This window comes from Camelus ferus, chromosome 11 (assembly GCF_009834535.1).
Source record: "Camelus ferus isolate YT-003-E chromosome 11, BCGSAC_Cfer_1.0, whole genome shotgun sequence".
NCBI classification, from domain to species: domain Eukaryota; kingdom Metazoa; phylum Chordata; class Mammalia; order Artiodactyla; family Camelidae; genus Camelus; species Camelus ferus.
This window is the reverse complement of record NC_045706.1, coordinates 31,926,739-31,950,614: the sequence shown is the minus strand read 5'-3', so window position 1 is coordinate 31,950,614 and position 23,876 is coordinate 31,926,739. Positions and strand designations below refer to the sequence as shown.

Genomic DNA, 23,876 nt, shown 5'->3' with positions numbered 1-23,876 from the left:
TGTCATTTTGAAGCAGGATTCCTGGGTCATAGGTTAAGTCTATTCCTGGTCTTTTGAGGAATCTCCATACTGTTTTCCACAGTGGCTGTACCAAACTGCATTCCCACCAGCAGCATAGGAGGGTTCCCTTTTCTCCACAGCCTCTCCAGCATTTGTCATTTGTGGCCTTTTGAATGATGGCCATTCTGACTGGTGTGAGATGATACTTCATTGTAGTTTTGATTTGTTTTCTCTGATAATTAGCGGTACTGAGCATTTTTTTCATGTATTGGCCATTTGTATGTCTGCATTGAAGAATTGCTTGTTTAGATCTTCCCATTCTTGGATTGGCTCTTTTTTTTTTTTATTATTATTAAGTTGTATGAGCTGTTTATATATTCTGGAAATTAAGCCTTTGTCAGTCACATCATTTGCAAATATTTTCTCTCATTCCTAATGTTGTCCTTTTGTTTTGCTTATGGTTTCCTTTGCTGTGCAAAATGAAGCAACCTTCTTCTGTTCCCAATGATATTTTTACAAAAGGCTACACTTGACCTTTCTTCAGACTTGACCTTTCTTCAGGTCACCAATCCTTTGGAACAGTTATCTTATTAATTGACTCCATCTCTTGTAACAACTAGAGATAGTGCCCACCTCACACTCCGTTTTTTGGAAGTTACTCTGTGAGTTGCCACTTTGATTTCTTCAGATGTGTTGATTACCACTGAAGAAATAGTGATCCTTCTCTAAGTGCTTGGTTACATTAAGTAACTTTCCAAAGGAAGAGATATCTTTACTAATTTTTCTTATTTTGATTCCTTTTTTCTTACTCTCCAACTTAAGAAGTTTCTTCTAAAAGTGTTTCTTCCGAATGGATGCTAAGTGGGTGGGATAGCAGAACCACTGATTGGGGCAGCTGTGAGTGGCTTACATGAGGAGGACAGTGTGTTCAACAGTGCCCAGGCTGTGATAAGGAAGATTCAGGTCAGAGCATAGTGGCAGCAAATTTGGCCTTTTCCTCTGTGAAATTTTCTATTTGGCTTCTACAGTGCCATAGTTTCTAAGTTTTAATTGTCAGTCTCCTTTTCTCATGCTGTGATATATTAATTCAGCAAATAACAACATTGCTATGTGCCATGCAGTGTGAAGGACCCTGGGGAAGTAATGATGAGCTAAGATAGACATGGCTCCTGCCCTTTGTGGACTTGAAGAGCCTAGGAGATAAGTACAAAACAGTAATTACAAATTTTAATAAGTGCCAGAAGATATTGTTGTGAACAATGAACAAAAGTTTCTGAGTCGTCGTTGTCATCCTCCTCCTCCTCCAGATCTTGCATTCTAGTGGAGGAGAGGGGAAAACCAACTGAATTGGATGTATGGTTGTGCAGAATGGACTGCTTTAGATAGGATGATCAGGGATGGCCTCCCTAAGGTGGAGACATTTAGATTAGACAGTAAGTAGAAGTGAGGGATGCAGAGAGCAAGGGAGGAACAGTCCAAGCTAATGGGCAGCATGTACCACTGAATGCTGAAGGTTGGCATATTCGATGAACTGAAAGCAAGCTGGATCATAGTTCAGAAAGGGGAGAGTGGTATGTAATGAAGTTCTATAACTTAGGGAAGTAGGTAACTGCCAGTTCATGCAGCAGGCCTTGTAGGCCACAGTAGAGTGATTGGATTTTATTCTAAGAGCATCAGTGGGAAGCCAATGAATTATTTTGAACAGGGGTATGCTATGATGATTGTTTTTAAAGACCACTGGGGACAGAGGTAGAAATGAGAGGCCCAGTTGGAGATTTTTGCAATAGTTCAGGCTGGAGGCAGTGGTGGTTGGGTTGGGGCAGTGTCGGTGGAAGTGAAGAGAAGTTAGGGAACATGTTGAATCTGAGATGCCTTTTAAAGATCCAGGTAGAGATATGTCCAGTAAACAGTCTGGAATTCAGGTGAAAAGTCTAGCCTGGAGATTTAAATTTGAGGGTTGTGTATATCTAGGTGGTACTTAAAGCCATAGGAGTAGATGACATCATCCAAGAGGGGAAAATGGGTAGAGAACCAAGTCTTGAGGAATCCCAGCATTTAAAAATTGGGTGGAGTAACCAAGAAGCTCCCAGGGAGATAGAACATGTCCAAAATTTGAATTCTTCATCTTCTGCCACAAACCTATTTTGTCTGTAGCCTTCCTAATCTGAGTTGATGCAAACTTCACCCCTCCGTTTCTCAGCCCAGAAACCTTGGAGTCACCCATGACTCCTCTCTTGCCCCCAGCCTCTGTTACCTCCTCACCCTTACCCTCACTCTGCATCCAATCTATGAGCAAACTGTGCTAGCTTTACCTTCAGAGTACCCAGAATCTGCCACTTATTATTCTGACAATTGCCATTACATTATGGTCCAAACCACCATAGTCTGATTTACTTCTAATCTAAACCCCCTTAAATCTAGTCTCAGCACAACAATTAGAGGGTATTTTTCAAATATAAGTCATATCATTTAATTTACCTGCTTAAAACCCTGCAGTGACTCTCCATTTTCCTCACAGTAAAAAAGCCATGGTTCTTACAGTGGTCTTCAAGTCTCTCTACCTGGCTGGCTGGCTGTCATTACTTCTAATCTCATTTGCCTCTATGCTACCCCTTCCTCAGTCAGCTCCAGTCACTCTGCCTTTCCTACTGTTGCTCAGTAAGGTTAGCTCTCTTTCTTTGAAATCTTTAATCAAATGTCACAATCTCAACTTTATGACCCCCTCCCCCTACATACACCCTGATCACTCCTTATTCTGCTCTTTTTCTAGTTACTTTCTAATATACTTGTTTTATGCATTTATTTTTTATCTCCCTCACCTCCATAGAATAGAAACTCCTCAAAGGCAGAGATTTCATCTGTTTTGTTCACTGGTATGTCCCAGAAAAATGTTCATTACATAGTTGATATTCCCTGATCGTTTGTTAAATGAATAGATACGGAAAACCAGGAATGTCTGATGTCATGGAAACTCTGGGGAGGATGTTTCAAGGAGGAGGGAGTAGTCATTAAATATCGCTGAGAGGTCTAGTCAGATGAGGACATACATGTTCTTTGGGCTTGGAGACATGGAGATTGTTACTGGCCTTGATGAAAGCAGTTGTAAAGAAGAACCCAAACTATATTTGGGAGAAATGTAAATGGAAGATAAAGAATTGGTGACAGTCCTTAATGGTTTGAAAATGCAGGGAAGCAGAGAAATGGAAATGTGAATAAAATAATAATAAAATGGAAGATACAAAACATATTACATACTGTTAGGAATGATCTGGTGGAAAGGGAGAGATTGATGTGGGTGAGGAGCAAATGAAGACCTTGAAAAGGTAAGAAAGGACCACAGTGCAAGGTGAGAACACATAGATCTTAGATAAAAGTACACTACTTTCAACAAAACAGGTAGAAAATTAGTACTCCCTACTCCAACTTCATTTATTTTTGTGCATAGCTTCAAACACCATCTTTATGGTCATGACTCCAAAATGTCAGTCTCTAGCTCAGACTAATTTCCTTAGTTCAAGATGCCCAGAACCTTCTACTTTCTGGGTATTTGTTTTTCAAACTCAGCATTTCCAAAAGCAAATTACCTTATCTCACAAAACCTCTTTTTTTACCTTGTATCTTAGGTATCTGATAATCATCTCCATTCCTTCTCTCCTTTACCCAAATTAAAGAAGTCACCAGATGCTGTCAGTTTTCTCTTCTCTCTTTAGTTACTCCTGTCAACATTGTATGCAGTAGCAAAAGATTAGAAACAACTACTAACTACTCATGAGAAAAAAACTGTTAAGTTTTGATACTTGAAATCCATAAAATAGATGCTGATAATAGTTTATTTCTAGATTTTTTTTAAAGGAAGGTACAGAATAGGAGATACAGATATAGATATAGGTAGATATACATATGTAGGTATAGATATAGATAGGTATTTGTTTGTCCTGTAGTGACCATTGATGTAGCAGTATTTTTCAGACTGTTTCTAAGAGATGCCTCTGGAATATAGGGATAATTTCCTTTGGATCTTTGTGAAGGAGAACTAGGATTCAACCTGAATAGTATTATTTTAAATTGAATTCAGTTAATTTGCAACTCTGTGAGAGCCAGCTGTGTAATAGGCATTGGATATTTTGCAGCAAACAAGACACATATTGGTATTTTATGTAAGATTTTATTAGGAAATGCTAACTCAAAAAGATTTACACACCCCTATGTTCATTGCAGCATTATTTACAATAGCCAAGCCAAGGAAAAAACCTAAGTGACTATCCAGGGATGAATGGATAAAGAAAATGTGGCATATATACACAGTGGAATATAATTCGGCCGTAAAAAAAGAATGAAATCTTGCCATTTGCAACAGCATAGATGGACTTTAAGGGCATTATGCTATGTGATTTAAGTCAGACAGAAATAGACCAACTATGATTTCACTTACATGTGGAATCCTTGGCCGGGGGGGTGTGGAGATTAGGTTTATTTATTGGAGGATGTACTGGGGATTGAACCCAGGACCCTGTGCATGCTAAGTGTGCGTTCTACCGCTTGAGCTATATCCTTCTTCATACATGTGGAATCTTAAAACAGAAAACTCAAACTCATAGATACAGGGAACAGATTGGTGTTTGCCAGAGGTGCAGGGATGGGTGAAATGGGTAAAGGTGGTCAAAAGATATAAATTTCCTTTAGATAGAATTCCTTCCTATAAAATAAATAAGTCCTTGGGATGTAGTGTACAACATGGTGACTATAGTTAATAATAATATTGCATTATATATTTGAAAGTTGCTAAGAGAGTAGATCTTAATGTTAACTAGATTTATTGTGGTGTTCATTTTGCAGTATATACAAATATTAAATCATTACGTTGTACACCTAGAATTAATACAACCATATACATAAGTTATATCAATTTTTTTAAAAGACCAAAAAATATTTCATGAAAATCTGTTGCCTGAAAGTAGCTTGGAAAACACTAGTCTAAAACAAACAAACAAAATTAGTCTACAAGACGCAGTCTAGACACCACCTTAGGGGGGACATCTCAGGTTCTTCATCATCTGGCTTCGGGTATTCTGTGTGCCCTGGCTATTATGAATGACTTGCTCTGTACATTTTCTTTCTTCCGCTTGGAGTGCAGTGCTCTTTCCTTGCTTAGCTTTTTCCCATCCTTTACCTCTTCTCTCCTCTCCTCATTCTCCTAATGATCCATTAATTTTTCTGTAAGTCTTCAGCTCCAATATCATCACTAGAGTCTCCTCTGGGGTTGTCCTTCCTATTCTCTGCTTTCCCCCAATGTAGGTGTTCCCTTCTTTGAGCTGTAGTAGCACTTTATATATACCTCTATAATGAGTTAGTGTGTATTGAAATTACTGGTTCTTACTGTTTCTCCACATCTTAAATTGTAAGCTCTCTAAGAATAGAGAGAATCAAAGATACCCACTTCTGTGACATAGTGCTTAGCAATATTGAAACAAAACAAACTAATAAAGAATCCAGTTAATCTCTTCAGTCATCTGCTGACTCTTACCTTAGCTGCAGCTAGGCCAGCCCCAGACATAGACCTTGGAAAGATTGTATGTCATTGCTTTTTCAGCTTCACTCTGGTCTTCTTAGAAGGACTACATTCAAGATTGGTAGTTTTAAGAATATTCTGATAAATTTTTGGGTGAATGAGAAGGTCTTTTCTCTCTCTCCCAACATACACAAATACTTCCCCATCTGCTTTATCATGTCCTTTTCTTTTCACAATTAACTCTAAAAAGATTTTAGGTGCTATTATGTGGGAATGGTAAGAGATTGAAACTCATTGGTACTAAATCCATAAACCAGTGTAAATGAGTTGTCAGCCTTTTTTTGTTTTGTTTTTTATGGGGGCCATTACAGCAGAACTGTGGGACATGGGTTTCTAAAGGAGGCCTCCTACCTAGAAAGAAGTTGCTTGTGTTGTACAAGTGGCAAAGTAGGGGTTCCTGTGAAAACAGCTGATTTCACACTTTTGCCTAGTATCACCTCTGTCTTCACTCCATCGACAGATACAAACTGTTGTTGCTATCCCAGAGTCCGCCAGTTTAGTAGAAACATTTTATGAGATAGATGTGGGAAAGGGATTCTACCAAGTTGGTTCGATACATGTATTTTAAATACCTGATAATGTATGCACACTAAGTATGCAGAATGCTGCATTTGCAATTAGAAATGCTGTTGTAGAGTGGGAAACTTCTGAACTTTGGGTTTTCAGTCACTTTTAACCTTTCTCTGAAGTTAGTAGTATGACCTAAGGTATTGGAGAGACCCTTTGGCTTTCTCATAAAGATTAGTTAGCAATGTATTTCACCTTATCAGTGAATTCCTGAATTGTTGAATCTATTACTATTTTCCATCTAAAAGTATTTTAGCATGGCTTCTACTTTACTGATTCTATTTTAATTTATTTTCTTTGGAGAACTTAAATGTGAATAATTTGTTTTCTTCTAGGTTTTGGGCGGAAAGATGTGGTTGAATATTTGCTTCAGAATGGTGCAAATGTCCAGGCACGTGATGATGGGGGCCTTATTCCTCTTCATAATGCATGCTCTTTTGGTCATGCTGAAGTAGTCAATCTCCTTTTGCGACATGGTGCAGACCCAAATGCTCGTGATAATTGGAATTACACTCCTCTCCATGAAGCTGCAATTAAAGGAAAGATTGATGTTTGCATCGGTAAGACTGTTTACATTCCAGAATTTTTTTAAAGTAGTTTGTAACTATTCTGAATCTAGATTGAATTTATTTGTTAATGTGATCAAATTCTGCCAGGCTAAATTTAAATCTTTAAGAACACTTCATGATTTAATCCAACCACTGTTTACTGAATGTTATTTTGTAGGTGGTACTGGGCTTAAATTTTTTAGAGACCAGAGTAGTACAAAATTCCTCTTCTCTAGAAATGTGAATTCTCTTGGGAATAATACACACAAAGAACCAGAGGGAGGCGTGGTGGAAGTGAACAGAGAGTATTAGAGGACAGTGAGTGCAGTGACCAGGCTGGAGTTGAGTCACTCCTTCCTGAGTCTTCCCAGAAAGTCTTGGGGAGACAGGTTGAAAAGGTAGGTAGGGACTTCCTTATAAGGAGTTTCAGACTCCAGGTTAAGGAGCTTGATATTGTTATGTAGAATGTGGAATCATTCAAGATTTTAAGGAGGGTACTGTGTGCTGAGAGTAGTATATTTTAGAAAGAGTGATGTGGTAGAGGGCTGAATAGAAAGGATGGCATTAGGGAGGCTGGCTAGGAAGCTGTAGAATAAGGCACATGAGAAATGAAGCAGGCATGCAACTAGAATGGTTATAGAATAGAAATGGCAGAATAAAGAAGCATTTGAAGAAAAAAATATCAATCATTTAGAATACTTTAAATTAACGAATGAAATAGGATTTGCCTGACAGGCTGATCACTGACAGAAAATTATATGTGAGAAGGCTGCTTATTTGAGAATTTTCAGTAATGGGGTATTGACTTTTCTGAGTCTAACAGAGTTAGGGATTTTGGACTCTGCTACCTTACCTCTATTTCCTGATGTAAAACGGGGGCAGTTGAAATCTTTAAGACAGATAGAAAGCCAATTCTGTGCACTAGGGAAAGTCCAAGGGCTCTATGCTAGATTTAAATTGTTCTTTCTTTCCCCCAAAACCCCAAATCACTTTATGCCAAAGTGACCAGTTTAGTTGAAATTAGGCAATTTATAAAAATAAGAAAAGGATTACCTAGTAACCTCTGCCCAATTCTTTCTTGTGTGTTATCTTAAATTGCTACTGCCTCTGCTCAGAATCCTTTTCTGGTACCTCAATTTCAGACATACAAATAATTAATGTAGAGTTTTCCAAATACAGTTAAAGATCTGCACTGTCCAGAATGGTAGTTGAGGATGTGTAATGTGGCTAGTTGAGATATACTGTAAGGGAAAAATACATAGATTTCAAAGACAGTACAAAAAAAAAAAAAAAGGAGTGCAGAATACCTCAATTTTATATTGATTACAATATAAATGTAAATATTGAAATAAAAATATTTTGAGTATTTTGGTTTAAATAAGATTTGTTAAAATTAATTTAACGTCTTTATAATGTGGCTGCTAGAAAATTTTAAACTACATATGTAGCTCACATTTATGACTCATGTTTTATTTCTCTTGGATATCATTGTTACAGATAGTAGAGTAGAGTGAACCTTAACCCTATTAAAGAACAGGAGCTGGGCTTCCCTTTTTGCATGTATTTATTTGCCTGTCTTTCCCCAGCTCCTTATTTATAGTGTGCTGGAATAGCTTTATGTAACATATAACAGTATGTACAGAGTAGAGCATAAGTCTTCTCTTTTTATGTGCTTTGAGATATAATGTAGCGGTTTTTTTTTTTTTAACATTTTTCTATTGAGCTATAGTCATTTTACAATGTTGTGTCAAATTCTAGTGTAGAGCACAATTTTTCAGTTATACATGAGCATACATATATTCATTGTCACATTTTTTTTCACTGTGAGCTTCCATAAGATCTTGTATATATTTCCCTGTGCTATATAGTATAATTTTGTTTATCTACTCTGCATATGTCTGTCAGTATCTACAAATTTTGAAATCCCAGTCTGTCCTTTCCCACCCCCCACCCTAATGTAGCAGTTTTGATTTGGGGTTTGTTAACCCTGCAGAGAATTTTTTTTTTCTGTTTTTCTTTTTCTTTTTTTCTTTTAAGAATTTACCTGTGGTGTTTTTTACTTTTTATTTTTTAAATCCCAGATCTCTATTACTAGACTATTCATACCTTTAGAAATTTCATTTCTGTTATAACAGAATAATCTTTCTAGCATAGGCAATGTTCATTTGGAACGAGAAAACAGAAAACAAGCTTTCAAGCAAACTTGTCTTTTAGTTCCTTGTACACTCTATCCATCCTTAGTTACTTGCAAAGCAAAATCTGACGTTGCGCTTAGGGGATATTTATTTAATGGTCTAATACAGTAAATAATGGAATATTTTATATATTTGTATCTTTAAAATATAACATTTACCATACTGTCAGGATATGAAAAGTTTTTAAATAACTTTGAGACTTCTGGACCAGAATTTTTGTGAAAGTGATTTACTAAAATCAAATTGTCACAATTACTATTTTGAAAGGTAGTGTTGCTCTTTTTCAGTGCTCTTACAGCATGGAGCTGAGCCAACTATCCGAAATACAGATGGAAGGACAGCACTGGATTTAGCAGACCCGTCTGCCAAAGCAGTGCTGACTGGTAAGTCTGCACACTGTTGAGTATTCCGGGAAGAATATAAAGGATGAGCCTGCTAAGTAGATAGTCAGCTTCCTGCAGTTCATGACCTCAGCTAGATTTTTTAAATAGTGTCAGTTCAGTTGCTATTCTTTTCTGTGTCTGGACAGTTAACATTTGATTCTTGTCTAAGAAAGGTGACTTTTTTTTTTTTTATTAGTATTTAAATTTGTGATTCCTGCCTTATTAGGGGCAGGGATGGTAGATAATTGTGTGTTATAACCATTCTGTTGCTTTTCTAAACAGAAGAGTCTGGGCAGATCAGTTTCAGTACCATGAGGAATGCTAGTTACTGTGCTCTGGTGGAACTAATTCATGCCCTTGGAACCTATTAAGATTAGAAGACTGTGGTCTCTAGGTTTAGGTTGATTTTAGACGTCAAGCTTTTTTGACTGCTAGTATCTGCTTCACATGTTTTCTCCCTTATCAGAGGGTTTCTTCATAAGCAGCTCTCTGCTGTATTATTTTCTGGATTCTTACCTATTGCATGATCACCATTAGAATCATGTCTGATAGTCAAGAGCCTGAGTCACGAGCCTGAAGAGCTCTGCTGTGAGCTTTTGTGCTTGGACTTTGTGATATTTCTTCTGATATTACTGAGAAAATGTAAATTAGTTCCCTGCATGGTTTCTAGCAAAGTGATCTATTATTGTAACTGAAAGTTCAGTGTTCTTTTCCTCCTTCACTATTCCATGGTCTTCCCTACTTCTATCTTTTAGAAAAGTCTTGGGGCTTAAAAGAAGCTTTGCACAATAATCAGTACACAATTTGTTTTGTGGACACCAGTTAAGATTTTGTTTAAGCAGATCAATAAACACTGTTTATTATGTTAGTTTAAATTGTATTCATTTTAAAGTTTTTGCTTGTATTGCAAGTAAAAACTATAGGCGTAAAGAGTTTATATTTAGTCCTATATTTATTTGTATGTATTTAAAGTAGCATTATAATAAAACAATTTTAGCATTAAAAAATCTTCTCGATTCATAAAAATGTTAATGATTATGTTCAATTTGTGATTCTGTAGAATATCCTTTATAATTTCTGTAATATTGGTGTATTTGACTTTATTTGTTTTAATTTTGAATGAAGTAGGTGCATTTTCTGTATTAAACAAATAACACTGGTTTTAGGAAATTTGAGGAGGAAAAAGAAAAAAGGTGACCTATAACCTACCACTTAAGACAAACTGTTAAAATTTTGGTGTACTTCTTTCTTGGCTTTCTTTTTTCTGTGCATATTATTTTCATATAGTTGTGGTCATATTTCATTATATGACATTGAATCATTCCTTTTCACTTTCATAACAAAGATATTTCTTGTTCTACATGAAAATATTTTTAAACTGCACAGTATTCTGTTGATTAACCATTTTCCATTTATTGGAAATTTATTTCCAAATTTTTTCTGTTTTAAATATAGTTCAGTGAGCAACTTTATGTATAAAACTGACATTACTTTTGTAAATAAATTTTCTTGATTTCTGCTATTTTTTTCCCTTAATTCACAGGTGAATATAAGAAAGATGAACTCTTGGAAAGTGCCAGGTGTGTAAATATGTACTGTTGTTATAAATATGTACCATAAATACTTCACCTTTAATTTTAACTTTTTAACAATAAGCAAACTCTAAAAGAGAATGAATTTTTTTTAATGGTCACATAACGTCTCCAGGTAGGATCTGACAAAGAATACAAATTGCTAATACATTTTTTTGTGTGCTAGGAGTGGCAACGAGGAGAAAATGATGGCTCTGCTTACACCATTAAATGTCAACTGCCATGCAAGTGACGGCAGAAAGGTACTTCCTTTTGCAACTAAGTTTGTGTGCGTCTCCTCATAACATGAAATTGTGTTTGTCTTTTTACTTAAAAGAAGATATCAACATTCTCATCAGATGTTTTAAGCAATAATTTGGATTAATTCTTAACCTTAGTAAAACTTTGTTAATAATAAGCATTTAGTTTGCTTCCTATTTGCAATAGTGAGCTTCTAAACAAACTTTTATACTATCCCTCTGGTATATATGTTAGATTTTGTAAAACTCAGTCATTACTATTATTTAGACAATGAAGATATAAAGTTTTCTCTGGATTTTTACCTTTTCGTGCAATTTTGAAGCTATTGTTTGCATTTCATTAATTTGTCTCATTAATATTTCAGTCAACACCATTGCATTTGGCAGCAGGATACAACAGAGTGAAGATTGTACAACTGTTGTTGCAACATGGAGCTGATGTCCATGCTAAAGATAAAGGGTAAATAAGCATTTGAACAAAAATGAGGATTTCTTAAGTGTTACTGTGCTTATGATAATCTCTGTAATCTTGTAAAAATCATATTTTTTACTAAATATTGTAAACATTTTTATCGAGCTTTTAGAATATGCAGGTTCCTCTGAGAGCACAGGAAATTATAAAACCTTAAAGTCACCATCCATAGGGCTTACACTACACTTTAGAAGGCATGAAAAGATACCTAACGATATAAGTTCTCTACTAAGTGTGAGGTGGTAAATAGAAAGGCATAGTACTACAGGATTTGTTAGGAGCAGATACTCAATGCTCAGGCTAGTGGTTGGGAGATCCTTTGGGAAGGTGATATTTGCCCTGGACTCAGTTCAGGAAAGCAGAGAATTTAAGAAACATCACTCTGTGCAGGAGAACTGGTGTGAGAGAAGGTGCTACAGCAGACATTACAGCATATCAAAGACACAATGACTAGACCAGCTTGGCTAAAGCAGTGATTCACATAGGGGAGAAATAAAGGTTAGAGTTAGGAAAACAGGTAAGAACCAACTTTTAAAGGACTTGGCATTCTAGCCTAAGGAATGCAAACTTGATTCTGTGAGCCACATTAGCCATTGAAGGATCTTAAGCAAAGAGAATCATTCTTCAAAAAAAAGTTTTAGGAAATGCATTCTGGCAGCAATGTGTCAGGTAGCTTGAAGAAGACTAGAGGAAAAAGCAGTGAGGAGAGTGAGCATTTATGGGTTCAAGCATAGTAAATTTTATAATAGTTAGTGGCAGAGGAAATGAAAAGAAGATGCAGATGTGAGAGATACTACAGTGTAAGAATGGATAAGATTTGTTGAATATTTAGATATGATGAGATAGAAAAGAATAAAGAGATGACTACATTTCAGACTCTGAAGATGAATAAGTGAAACCCAGTGATACACATTCAGAAATCTAAGAGGAGAAATCTGTTTTGTGGGGAGAACATTGAGTTCACTTTTAGAAGTCTTGGTTTTATTAGCTGATGATGGGAATTCAGGTGGAGGTAGCTAGTAGATAGTTGGGAATGAAATTGGTGCTCAGGAAGTAAGAAATTGTATAATCAAAACAGTGAGGAAAGCCATAAACCTTTAAAGAGGGAGCTGATAGAACCAAAGACTAAGCCATGGATGGCCATCACTCAGCAGAGGCCATTGTGATGTCTTTGGTAATTAGTGAGTGATTCCCAAGGAGGAACACCTTGGGTCAGGATTTCAAGATTCCTCTGTACCTTCCTGTATAGAAAGTTCTTCCTCCATTGCTGTCATGAAGGAATTGGGATTTATATGAAGGAATATAGCAATTTATCTTACAGAATCTCAAAAAAAAAAAATGTTTCAAACAAGAGCCAGTTTTGGAGCTCTGAGTTTGGAAAAATGTGCAGAAGTAAGTCAGAAGGGAGGGAAAATCTTTCCTGTTTCACCTGGGGAGTAGTATGGCATTCAGGGAACCTCAGGTAGTTTAGCATTCCATTATTGAAGGGTAAGGCCAGAGAGGGTCAGATCATCGTATGCCAAGCTAAACGATTGGAACCATCTTTTGAAAGCATGGGAGAACCAAGAAGGATATTAAAACAAGGAGTAACCACATCAGATTCACTTTTTAGAAAAATCTGGCTATAACTTGTAGGATAAATTGAACTGCGGACTGTTTCAATAGAATAGGGAGAAATAATACAGGCCCAGACTGAGGCAATGGCGGTAGCAGTGGGTGGAGGGGAAAAAAAGATGAAGTTGAAAGAGACTTGGGAGTTGAAATTGTTAGAACTAGTAGGGTTCGACTAGATACTGTTAAATTTCATACATTTTTATTAGAAGGTCTCATAAACCATTTAACTTTATTTAAATTTAAGCATAAATTTAATTAAAATCAAATAAACTAAGCCTAGGAAACCTAATAACACAGGCTTTTCCCTTCCTCTCATATTGTAGTGATCTGGTGCCCCTACACAATGCCTGTTCCTATGGTCATTATGAAGTAACTGAACTTCTGGTCAAGGTTAGTTCTTGTGTACTTTTCTTATAGTTATATAAAATTACTTGAAATACATAGTATATGTGTTTTGTGTTTTTAGTGTTGGTGGATATAGGAGTATTTATAATCATTATAAAGTGTTAGCATCTATCTGACTTTTTTGAGATTTTTGAGATACCTCAGATTTTATACATAAAATAACTACCATTTTGCAAATACTGGATTAAGTGAATCTAAAATTTTTGGCTAAAGGTTGAAGTTTCAAAACTCTTGAAAATAACAGAAAGCAATTTGTAGTGAACCATATAATATTAAAACCACTAGTTACATTTGCAAGACCTGCCCAGTTGTACTTTGGGTTAGAGCAGGCTCACTTGGTAAGCTTTACTTCTTCCAGTATGCTGGGTGACTACTGTTTAACAAGCAAGTTCCCAGGACTGGCAAGCAACTCCTTGTTTACCCCTGTTGGTTGACAATAGAAGCTACGTATTCTCTTTGAGAGTGGATCCAAAAATGTTACTTACACTCATTTCTTTTTGTCCCCCAGACTCTACATATGTATTTGACCACATTCTTTAGACTTCTCTCACTCTTCACCCATTCTGCCTCTAAAACTTTGACTCATTCTGTCATCAGCTGTCATGGGAAGAGAAAGAGGACATTTGTTTCCAATGCCTCTTTGCTTCCTTTGAGGCATGTGCTACCACAGAATACATTTTCCCACAGAAACAACTTAATTATAATGATTAGATATTCTAAATAGCCCATAAGCCTTATAAAATTTATAATGTGGCCATAATATTATACATTTTAACAGTAGTGCTTTTGCTTATTGTAAAACTGAATCTTGAATTCAACAGAATATTTGGAATGTTATTGTGGATGAGAGTGAAACATCACAGATTGTACTGGGACTTACAGACAACTGAATGATGTTTTCCCAAGACCTAGTATTAGCTAAATAAGAGTGGGAGGCTGGTTAGAGGTTGTGTATATAGAGGAAGTTAACTGAGGTGAGGGTGCAATTACTAGAGTAGTCAGGTTCAAGAGAATCAGGAGTTATCTAGTAATTATAAAAAGCCAAATTAGTTGAGAATTAGTTTCCCATCATTGAAAGTACTAAAGAGTAAGTAGCTGGTTTGCCTTCTGCCAGAATGCTATGACAGGGGTTTTGTGTTTGATGAGAGGCTGAACTAGAATGACTTCTGTGGTCCATCGAACTCTAGTACATGGAAATGTCTAAAATTGAAAAGACTGACGGTGTTAGCAAGGATGTGGACCACTGGAACTCAGACATTGCTGATGGCAATGCAAAAATAATACAAGCACTTTAGAAAACTGTTCAGCAGTTTCTAGTAAAAGTAAACATACAACTTCCATATGACCCAGCAATTCCGCCCCTAGGGATACATCCAAGAGAAATGATAGTGTGTATTCATAAAGAGACTTGTACATGGATGTTCATGACAACCTATATATAATAGTGAAAAACTAGAAACAGTCCAAATGCCCATCAACAGGATGATGGATTATGGAATACTGCACAATGGAATGCAACTCAGCAATAAAAACTTGATACAACAGCATGAATGATTCTCAAAAGCATTGTGTGAAAGAAGCTAGACACAAGTACATATTTTGTTACTCCATTTTAGTAAAATTCAAGAATGAGTAATTCTAGTATGTAGTACCAACAGTAAGAAAGGGGGCAGGAATTGACTGTAAAAGGAGTATGAGGGGCCATTCTCGGGTAATGAAAACATCCTGCATCTTGAATTGAGTGATGATCTCATGGGTATATACATTTGTCAAAACTCACCGAACTGTACACTTAAGAACTGTACATTTTACCATATGTAAATTATATCAAAGAAAAAAAATAGTTCTTGGAAAAGATGAAGGTTAAATCTAAAGCTTCGTTTTAACTGTTTTAACAAAAGAAGAGTTAAAATAGGCACTTGGGTAGTAAATAATAATGGGTAGGCCTAGGCAACCATTTTTCTATGGGGAAAATGTATTCTCTTTCTGAAATAATTGGTTTGAAAGTGACCTTTGGGAACATTATCTTTTTAAGCTTGCGTGATGTTAAATTACACAGTACTAGTAATTCTAAAGTCTCTTAAAAATTGAGCTCTAAATATATACTTTACCTACCCCAACCCCTCAGCATGGTGCCTGCGTCAATGCAATGGATTTGTGGCAGTTCACTCCTCTTCATGAGGCAGCTTCCAAGAACAGGGTTGAAGTGTGTTCTCTTCTCCTAAGTTATGGTGCAGATCCAACACTGCTGAACTGTCACAATAAAAGTGCTATAGACTTGGCTCCCACACCACAGCTAAAAGAAAGACTAGCGTGTAAGTATAAAATGGTGAATGCTCAGCTAGACTCATATCAGTAAACTAAAATCTTTTCTTGGTTTTTTTTTTTTAGAAATAGTAAAATAATAGAATATTTTCCTTAGCCATGGATATCTATTGTTGTTCAGACTAGCACATTAAATCATTTGAAAGTTTCAACTCATTTTGCTCTTAAGATGCTATGAAAAGAAAGTATATTTGTATTTGCTTTTCTCATGTCAGGTTAAATGCTTTTTATATGTGTTAGTCTTATAGATGGTATGCTTTTGAAAAGAAAGAACTTGGGTTTTGTTCCTGTCTTTGATGTGACTCTTTATCTGCCATGAAGTTCAAGTGTTATTTGTAAGATTGCTGTTTTACAAACATAGTCTCTAGATTTTGTCATCTAATATTCTTTGGTATCTGGGCACTTCTGTGCTTTTCTGTCTGTAACTGAAATAGATGATGTAGTGAGAAATAGCCACCTAATTCGAATACAGTATCACTGTACATAAATAGAACACTTGTGTTAAGCTTATTACTCTGAAATAGTAAAGGGTAATGGGTGGTTTCACAAGTCCAGTGAATAAAAGAGAGGAATCTTGAGAAAATACTCTTTCATTTGTTCATCAGTAGGTGGCTCTTGGAAATATCCAACTAGTCTAGTCCCCAGTTCTCTGATTTATTTACAAAACCATCTGCTACCTCCATAATGTTAATATAGGGACTATAATCACTTTTTATTTCTTTACTGAGAAAAGTTTTTTGCTTTGGAAAATTCTCAGAAGTCTCTGGTCTGGAAATATACTGCAGTAATCCAGATACCAGACCAAAATAGACCTTGAGTTGGCCATGAGTATACGTGAGTTGGCATGTTGTATACATGTAGGGATGAATTGGATCATAACCAAGGGGAACTGCAGTACCACTGTCTCCCCTTTCAGGGGTTATATTTGGAGCATATCTTTAGAGCCTGACTACTTTGGTAGATAATTTTGAAAATAATCTTTCACAAGGTAAGTCCCATAAATTTGATAATTCTCATGCAGATTTAAATGCTTTTTCTTTATCTAGATGAATTTAAAGGCCACTCATTGCTTCAAGCTGCACGGGAAGCTGATGTTACACGAATCAAAAAACATCTCTCTCTGGAAATGGTGAATTTTAAGCATCCTCAGACACATGAAACAGCATTGGTAATAATTCAGGTTTAAGTTTTTAAAATAAAATAGCCAAAACCATGCTAAACTGATCATAATGTCCTACTTCTTTTGATGATACAGGATACCTAACATAATATCCTACTTTTAATAATAGCATTGTTCTTAAAATATGTGCTTTTTAAAAATTAATGCCTACAGATATAGAAAGAAAAAATTTTGAATACAGAAAAATAAACCACCTTATCCCCTCAAAAGGCAGTACTGTTGTTCATTTGGGCAGCCTTCCAGAGAAAAATTTTGCTCACATACTGCCATATATGTAACTTTTATTATCACAAATTGTATGTATCATTTACTTTTTTCTTACTATGAAGAGTATAGATGTTTATGATTGAAAATTTGGAACCCACTGAAAAATAAGATAATCCTGCCGTCAAGATAAAAACCAGTTAATTTTCCTTTCAGTATTGTAATTTTTTTTCAAAATCAGATCTGAAGTTTGTATATAGCCCCTCTGTACTGTGTGAATAAGGTATCTGTGTGAATGGTAAGGTAACATCACATCCCTGAGAGGTCATACCGGCTCTGTGGAGCTCTAACAAAGTAGGCAAGGGTGGAGCGGTCTGTGGAGAAGCAGTCAGGACAGAATGGAAGTGAGCAGAGGTAAGGGGTGGAAGATAAGGGAATGACGTCATCAGAGGCCACCTTAACAGTAGAAATTTAAAAGGAACAAAGCTGTATGAGTTTTAGAATGTGCTTCGGATGAGGGAAGATGACACTAAGTAAGTTAATGTGTTGGGGCAGATTTAACTCCTAGTAGCCTTACTTATCTGATATCTTTATGGTAAATTTTCTTCCTTATGCCATGATATAAACTCTGAAGCTTATGTAGAAACCTGTCTATAAAGCATTTTAGATCTTTTTTGCTACTTGTAAAAAAAAAAAAAATCCATGTTAAAAAAAAAAAAAGAGCAAAGTTGCAGACTGGTAAGTGCCAGTGCAAAATTAAAATCATAACAGTATCAAGGTGGTACAGAGAAACTTGGAAAAACTGATGGGGAAAATTTTCTGGTCTGAAAAGTTAATTCTACGTTATTTTCTCTTAAGTTCTCTACTGTTAAACCACTCATCTTTTGTTACTAACTTTAAAACAGACAAGGAGTTAACTGTTGGTAGATAGTTGTGCTGCAGAGACAGTGTCTTCCAAGTTTCCAGCAATCACAGGTCCTGCCTGTAACAGGATGGGGCAGATGAGTAAGGGTTTAACTTGAGATGGATGAGCTCAAGAATTCTTGGGTATGAACTATTTCCATTCTCTGTGCCATCCTGGTAGATGTCCTGGGATGATTACTGAAAACACACCAAGGAAGGTATGTTCACCAGTTAGAAATGGTTTTATTGAGGGCAAATAAATGATTTTGGTGGCAGCAACAATATCAAAGAATGAATCTGAAACAGTTACAAAGATCAGATAAGCTTTATGATTAACAACAGATTAAAATCAGAGAACAAATTTGATACGTACTGAGTTTAGATGTATGGTGCAATTTAGCTTGATAATTATCCAGAACTTCTATTCCATGAATTGTCAGTTTTCAGTTTTAACATTCATACATTGATTTGGTTATTCACTCATTCTGACATTTATTGAACACCTGTTGTTTATGAGTATAATCCTGGATGTTGGGGGTACAAAGATCTGGAACATGACCATGAGATGCTAATTAGGTTTATAACCGGCAAATCCCTACCTCGTGTCTCCTTTCCTCTTTGATACATCATAAACATAGATCCTGCAGCCTCCAACTGAGAGTGTATTATTTTCTGCCACTGATTTTATCAAACAGGTAATCCAGGCTTCTTATTCTGCTAGAACAACTCACTGAGAGAGAAATAAATACTACCCAATTTGTCAGCTATTCTGTCGGTGTTTTACCAGGCAGAATCCAGTGCTGATGAGTATTTTGTTGTTACCTCATGTAATGAAATCCCAGACATTGGAGTGTTTTATTAACCTTTAAAAAATGACATAAGCATCGTGCTATATGGGAACAGTTTTGAAAGGACTATTGGTCACAATTTAAGTTTTTCATCATAGCAGTAGTAGCTTTTTCAGAGATGTAGAATAAGTATAAAGCCTGATCAGAATATTTAGTAACATATCCCTTGGTAGATAGGATTTTCCAGCCCTGTCAGACTTTAGTGATCATTGCACATATTATGAAGAGCAAAGTTAGGTCAGAAATGAAACAAAGGTGTGAAGTAACTCCTTGATTGTTCTTGATTGGAAGCACAAGTGTTCTTAAATAAAAACCAGTTCTGTATAGTCCTTGATTAATGCTGCAATTTAAATTATCTAGCATTGTGCTGCCGCGTCTCCATATCCCAAAAGAAAGCAAATATGTGAACTGTTGCTAAGAAAAGGAGCAAACATCAATGAGAAGACTAAAGAGTAAGTATGCTTTTAGTAATTAAAAATTATTGACATTTTTATCTTTTGGAAAATACTTCATTGTCTGGCTTTTTCTCTTTAAGATTCTTGACTCCTCTACATGTGGCCTCTGAGAAAGCTCATAACGATGTTGTTGAAGTAGTGGTGAAACATGAAGCAAAGGTATACTTCACTTTTGGTAATCTTTGGTAATCCAGTGAGTTACTTTCTATTTAGCAGATGAAATGCCTGACTTCCTAAACTATTTACTCTCTCATAAGTATTATTTTTTTCCTCGAAATAGTCCTGCAGATACTTTTTTCTATATCTTTTTGCTAAAAAGTCTATGGATTTACTCAAAGATATGTTATTCCTACATATCCTTCCTTCTCCCTTCCTTTTAACCACACCACACTGGGTAAATATCCTTCAGGTCTAACAGTACACTCTTGAGAATATCCCTAGCCAGAGACATCCATATTCTGACCTATCATCTTTTCCAGGATTCTCTTCTGGTATCTTCTGTTCCATGGTTACCACGATAACTCCTGCTATTACCCCAGGCACAGTCTCTCTTACCCTCTATTATTTCATGACTAAGCCAAAGAACATGGAACAGAATGAAATAGTTAAACTGTTTAAATGACTTGACTTAAAATGTAGCTTCTCATATTGTGAAGTTACTGTTCTGTAGTTAACATTTGTACACAAAGCATTTTATTCATGGAATAATTATGTTTTCATCAAGGCTAAAAATCACAATTTCTTACCTAGGAACTTAAAAAAAGTTACTCAGTAAACGATACACATAGATAGCATCCCATATTGGAAGAGATAACGGTCACCTAATTCAACAGTTTTCACAGTTTTTAGCCACAGATCCTTGTTTTCTTCAAACAAAATCTTTGGTGGGTAGTTGTTGTAGAACAGAATTCAGCTGCTCTGATGAAGCGAGAAGAAAGAGAGATCCCTTTACCCTTGGGGCCCCCTGAGGCTCTTCTTCAAATGAACTTTGTAGACTTGTTTTCTGATCTGTCCTTCCTTGGGTTTCCACCCAAGGAACCACTTTGATTCTACAGTTTCTTCTGTTGCCTCTCAGTGTCCTAATTTCTCTTCGATTTGGGGGAATTCTTGATAATGTATAATCTCAATCTTTCTTATTGTAAAGTATTGAAAAAATAAAGTTTATTTCTGCTTGACTGCTTGGCATACCTCATTTGTCTGCCTGTTCTGTAACTTTTCGTTGATTGCTCTTTTCTTACGTGTGGTGCATTATGTGAAGACTGTCTGGATGCAAATTAAATTTGATTTGTGAAACAGTCTCAACTAAGGTGACCAACCATCCAGGTTTGTCCCAGGACTGAGGGATTTCTGGGAACACAGGACTTTTCAGTGCTTAAACTGGAAAAGTCCCAGACAAACCAGGACAAGTTGGTCACCTGATCTTTACACAGAGTGGTACCCAGATAAAGTTTTCAAGTAAATGTAGTTCACATTTCAGTGAGTTTTTTATGTGAATAAATAAATTAATTGCCTTAAGCATTTTAAATTGATTTTTCAGATTCAATAAGCATGGAGACTAGTTTTATAGGCTACTTTTAGATTCATTGAGAAAGTCTTATTATATACTTCTGTTCAGATGTTCTCTGATTCTAAGAATATGAATTAGACAGTGTCTCAAAACACGTTAGTGGTCATATGATTGATTACTGAGGAATTTGATTTCTCAGTTATGATTTGAAGAATTATTTTCCTGGCTGGTTGGGGGGATGGGGATGAGATAGGAGGAGTCTTACAGGTGACTTTTTTTTAATGGAAAATTTCAAAAAATACAACCAAGTTGAAAGAATTTTAAAGAGAGGAATTATATACTCACCATCTAAATTCTGTCACTAGCATTTTACCATATTGTTTTCTTTTATATCCACCAATTTCTCCCTCTATCCGTCAATATCTCTTTTTTTGGCAAACTTTTTTTTAAAAAATTTGCTAATTACTGTACACTTCTCCCTAAATTCTCTTAGTAGGATTCAGCTAGACATTAATATTTATTTTCAGGTTTTATTTGGATGTGAAATTTATGTGCAATGAAATGTACAAGTCTTAAATGTACATTTACTGAACTTTGCCTAATGCATATACCTGCGTAACTAAAACTCATGACAGTAGAGAACATTATCTTATAGCAAATGCAGTGTCCCATCCAAGGCAGTCTCCACACCTAAAGGCAACAACCATTTTGATTTTTTCTAACATAGATTAGATGCAGCTGTTCTGGGCCTTCATGTCCATGGAATCATGCAATATATACTCTTTGGTGTAAGACTTTTTCCACTCAGAATAATGTTTTGGAGATTAAGCCACGTATCAATAATTTGTTCCTTTTTATTGCTAAGAAATATTCTGTTGTGTGAATATACCATAGTGTCTTGATCCATACAGATTATATTTTACATGATAAATAAGTTAGAAGAATAAGCCAATAGAAATAAGTATTTTAATGATAATTTAGTCTCTGGCTTTGTTACTATTATCTTGGAGTTAGTTTCAACATTTCTATACCTCAGAGATCCATTAAAATACATACATTAGACTTTCTTAGGCAATGTCTAGCTCTAAATGCAGTAAATCTGTGAATACTGTAATGCTAATAAACACAACTGTTTTTCAACATCTTAACATTTTTAATCCAAAATTGGGTCTTCTGATGTCTGCCTTCATGAATTGGTGAATTTATACTTTGATTTGAGCAAAATTACTTGCATTGGCACTGGATAATAGGCTTCATAAAAGAATAGTTGAAATTTTTAAATTAGTAACAAGTGCTGAATACACGAATGGACAGTTTAAAATTTTGCACTGCAAGCTAATTTTAGCTTTTTCTGCATTGTTAAGGTTAATGCTCTGGATAATCTCGGTCAGACTTCTCTGCACAGAGCTGCACATTGTGGTCATCTGCAAACCTGCCGCCTACTCCTGAGTTATGGGTGTGATCCTAACATCATATCCCTTCAGGGCTTTACTGCCTTACAGATGGGAAATGAAAATGTGCAGCAACTTCTTCAAGGTATTGAATGCTTCCATGAAATTATTATTTTTTTAAATTAACCTTTATTTTTTTTTACATATCATATAAGAGTTGGTAGTAAAAAGAAAGTGTTTTTAGATTTGTTGGCTGTTTCTTTTTTTAAAATTCTTACTTTTTATTGAAGTGTGGTCGATGACTGTTAGTTTCAGGTGTACAACTAAGCGATTCAGTTATACGTATACATACATATATTTAGATTCTTTTCCATTACAGCTCATTACAAGAAATTGGATATAGTTGCTGTTCTGTACAGTAGGTCCTTATAAGCTGTTATTTCTTCTTACAGCTCATTGTACTCAATGCCCAAATACTGTTAAACTTGGTTATAGGTCAGGCCATCTTTCATTATCTACCTTATTTATGTTCCTTTATATTACTTAAATCTCATTTTATAATTCACATTTACGTACATTTCACATATGCGTGTGTGCGTGTATGTGTGTGTGTGTGTGTAAAATGTTTCAAAAAGTTTTTACTGCTTTTCCCCTACTACCATGGAGATTTCCTACATAATTACCACCAAACTGTAAAAAGAGCTTTACTTTCAGATACGATGCCTCCCTTGAAGCTTCGCCCCCTAGCCCCCTTCCAAAGCCCCCCTAGCCCCTTTCCAAACAGGAGTTAATCACTCTTTCCTTCTCTTTCTTTTTAGAGGGTATCCCATTAGGTAATTCAGAGGCCGACAGACAATTGCTGGAAGCTGCAAAAGCTGGAGATGTAGAAACTGTAAAAGTAAGATACGATCTTATGGTTTTGTTAACTTTGGGTTTTTATTTTAACTATTTAACGAATCTGTACTGTTAATACGAAAAATCAAGTTATTTATATGTGCATTGTTTTAAAAGGTAAATAATGCTAATCTAGTTCTGCTCTGCAAATAAGGATCATTAATGAAAGAAACTTTGATTTCACATCTCAATAAATACATCATAGTCACAAATTTAAATAAACTTCATGTTTATAGAAATGCATTTTGTTTAAAGAACCTATTTGTCCCTTTAAAAGAATAACGCATATCAAATTATTGTCCATTATTGTTTACATATGACACCTAAAACAGGAAGGGAAGAAAACTGAACAGTGTATCACTCTGTCTATATCTTTCTTCTGGCTTCTTCATTTCTTTGCCCCCTCTACATCTGTGAGGACCCAGTGTTTAAATATAGTAATAATAGAGTGTCACCACTTTTCAGAGCCATTGTCTCCTAGTAATCTTCAGTTTATCTCGACTCTGAAATACTTTTTTTCTTTCTCAGAAGAGCCAACTAGCCCTTCTAGGACCCATCTCCTATAATGGTCAACCTTTCCTCAAG

At 35.7% G+C, this 23,876-nt stretch overlaps 1 protein-coding gene across 2 annotated transcripts in view; it reads left to right on the top strand.

Annotated features, from left to right (window-relative positions):
- The window catches only part of TNKS2 (tankyrase 2), a 56,990-nt gene that overhangs the window by 7,403 nt on the left and 25,711 nt on the right, over positions 1–23,876 (top strand). For both annotated transcript variants that reach the window (XM_032491329.1, XM_032491328.1), the window contains exons 2-13: positions 6,472–6,696; positions 9,167–9,262; positions 10,806–10,842; positions 11,021–11,096; positions 11,459–11,553; positions 13,503–13,569; positions 15,713–15,899; positions 16,956–17,077; positions 19,405–19,496; positions 19,580–19,658; positions 22,371–22,542; positions 23,216–23,295. In XM_032491329.1, the coding sequence (XP_032347220.1) occupies positions 6,472–6,696; positions 9,167–9,262; positions 10,806–10,842; positions 11,021–11,096; positions 11,459–11,553; positions 13,503–13,569; positions 15,713–15,899; positions 16,956–17,077; positions 19,405–19,496; positions 19,580–19,658; positions 22,371–22,542; positions 23,216–23,295 (1,328 nt within the window). The remainder of the gene's footprint in view (positions 1–6,471; positions 6,697–9,166; positions 9,263–10,805; positions 10,843–11,020; positions 11,097–11,458; positions 11,554–13,502; positions 13,570–15,712; positions 15,900–16,955; positions 17,078–19,404; positions 19,497–19,579; positions 19,659–22,370; positions 22,543–23,215; positions 23,296–23,876) is intronic.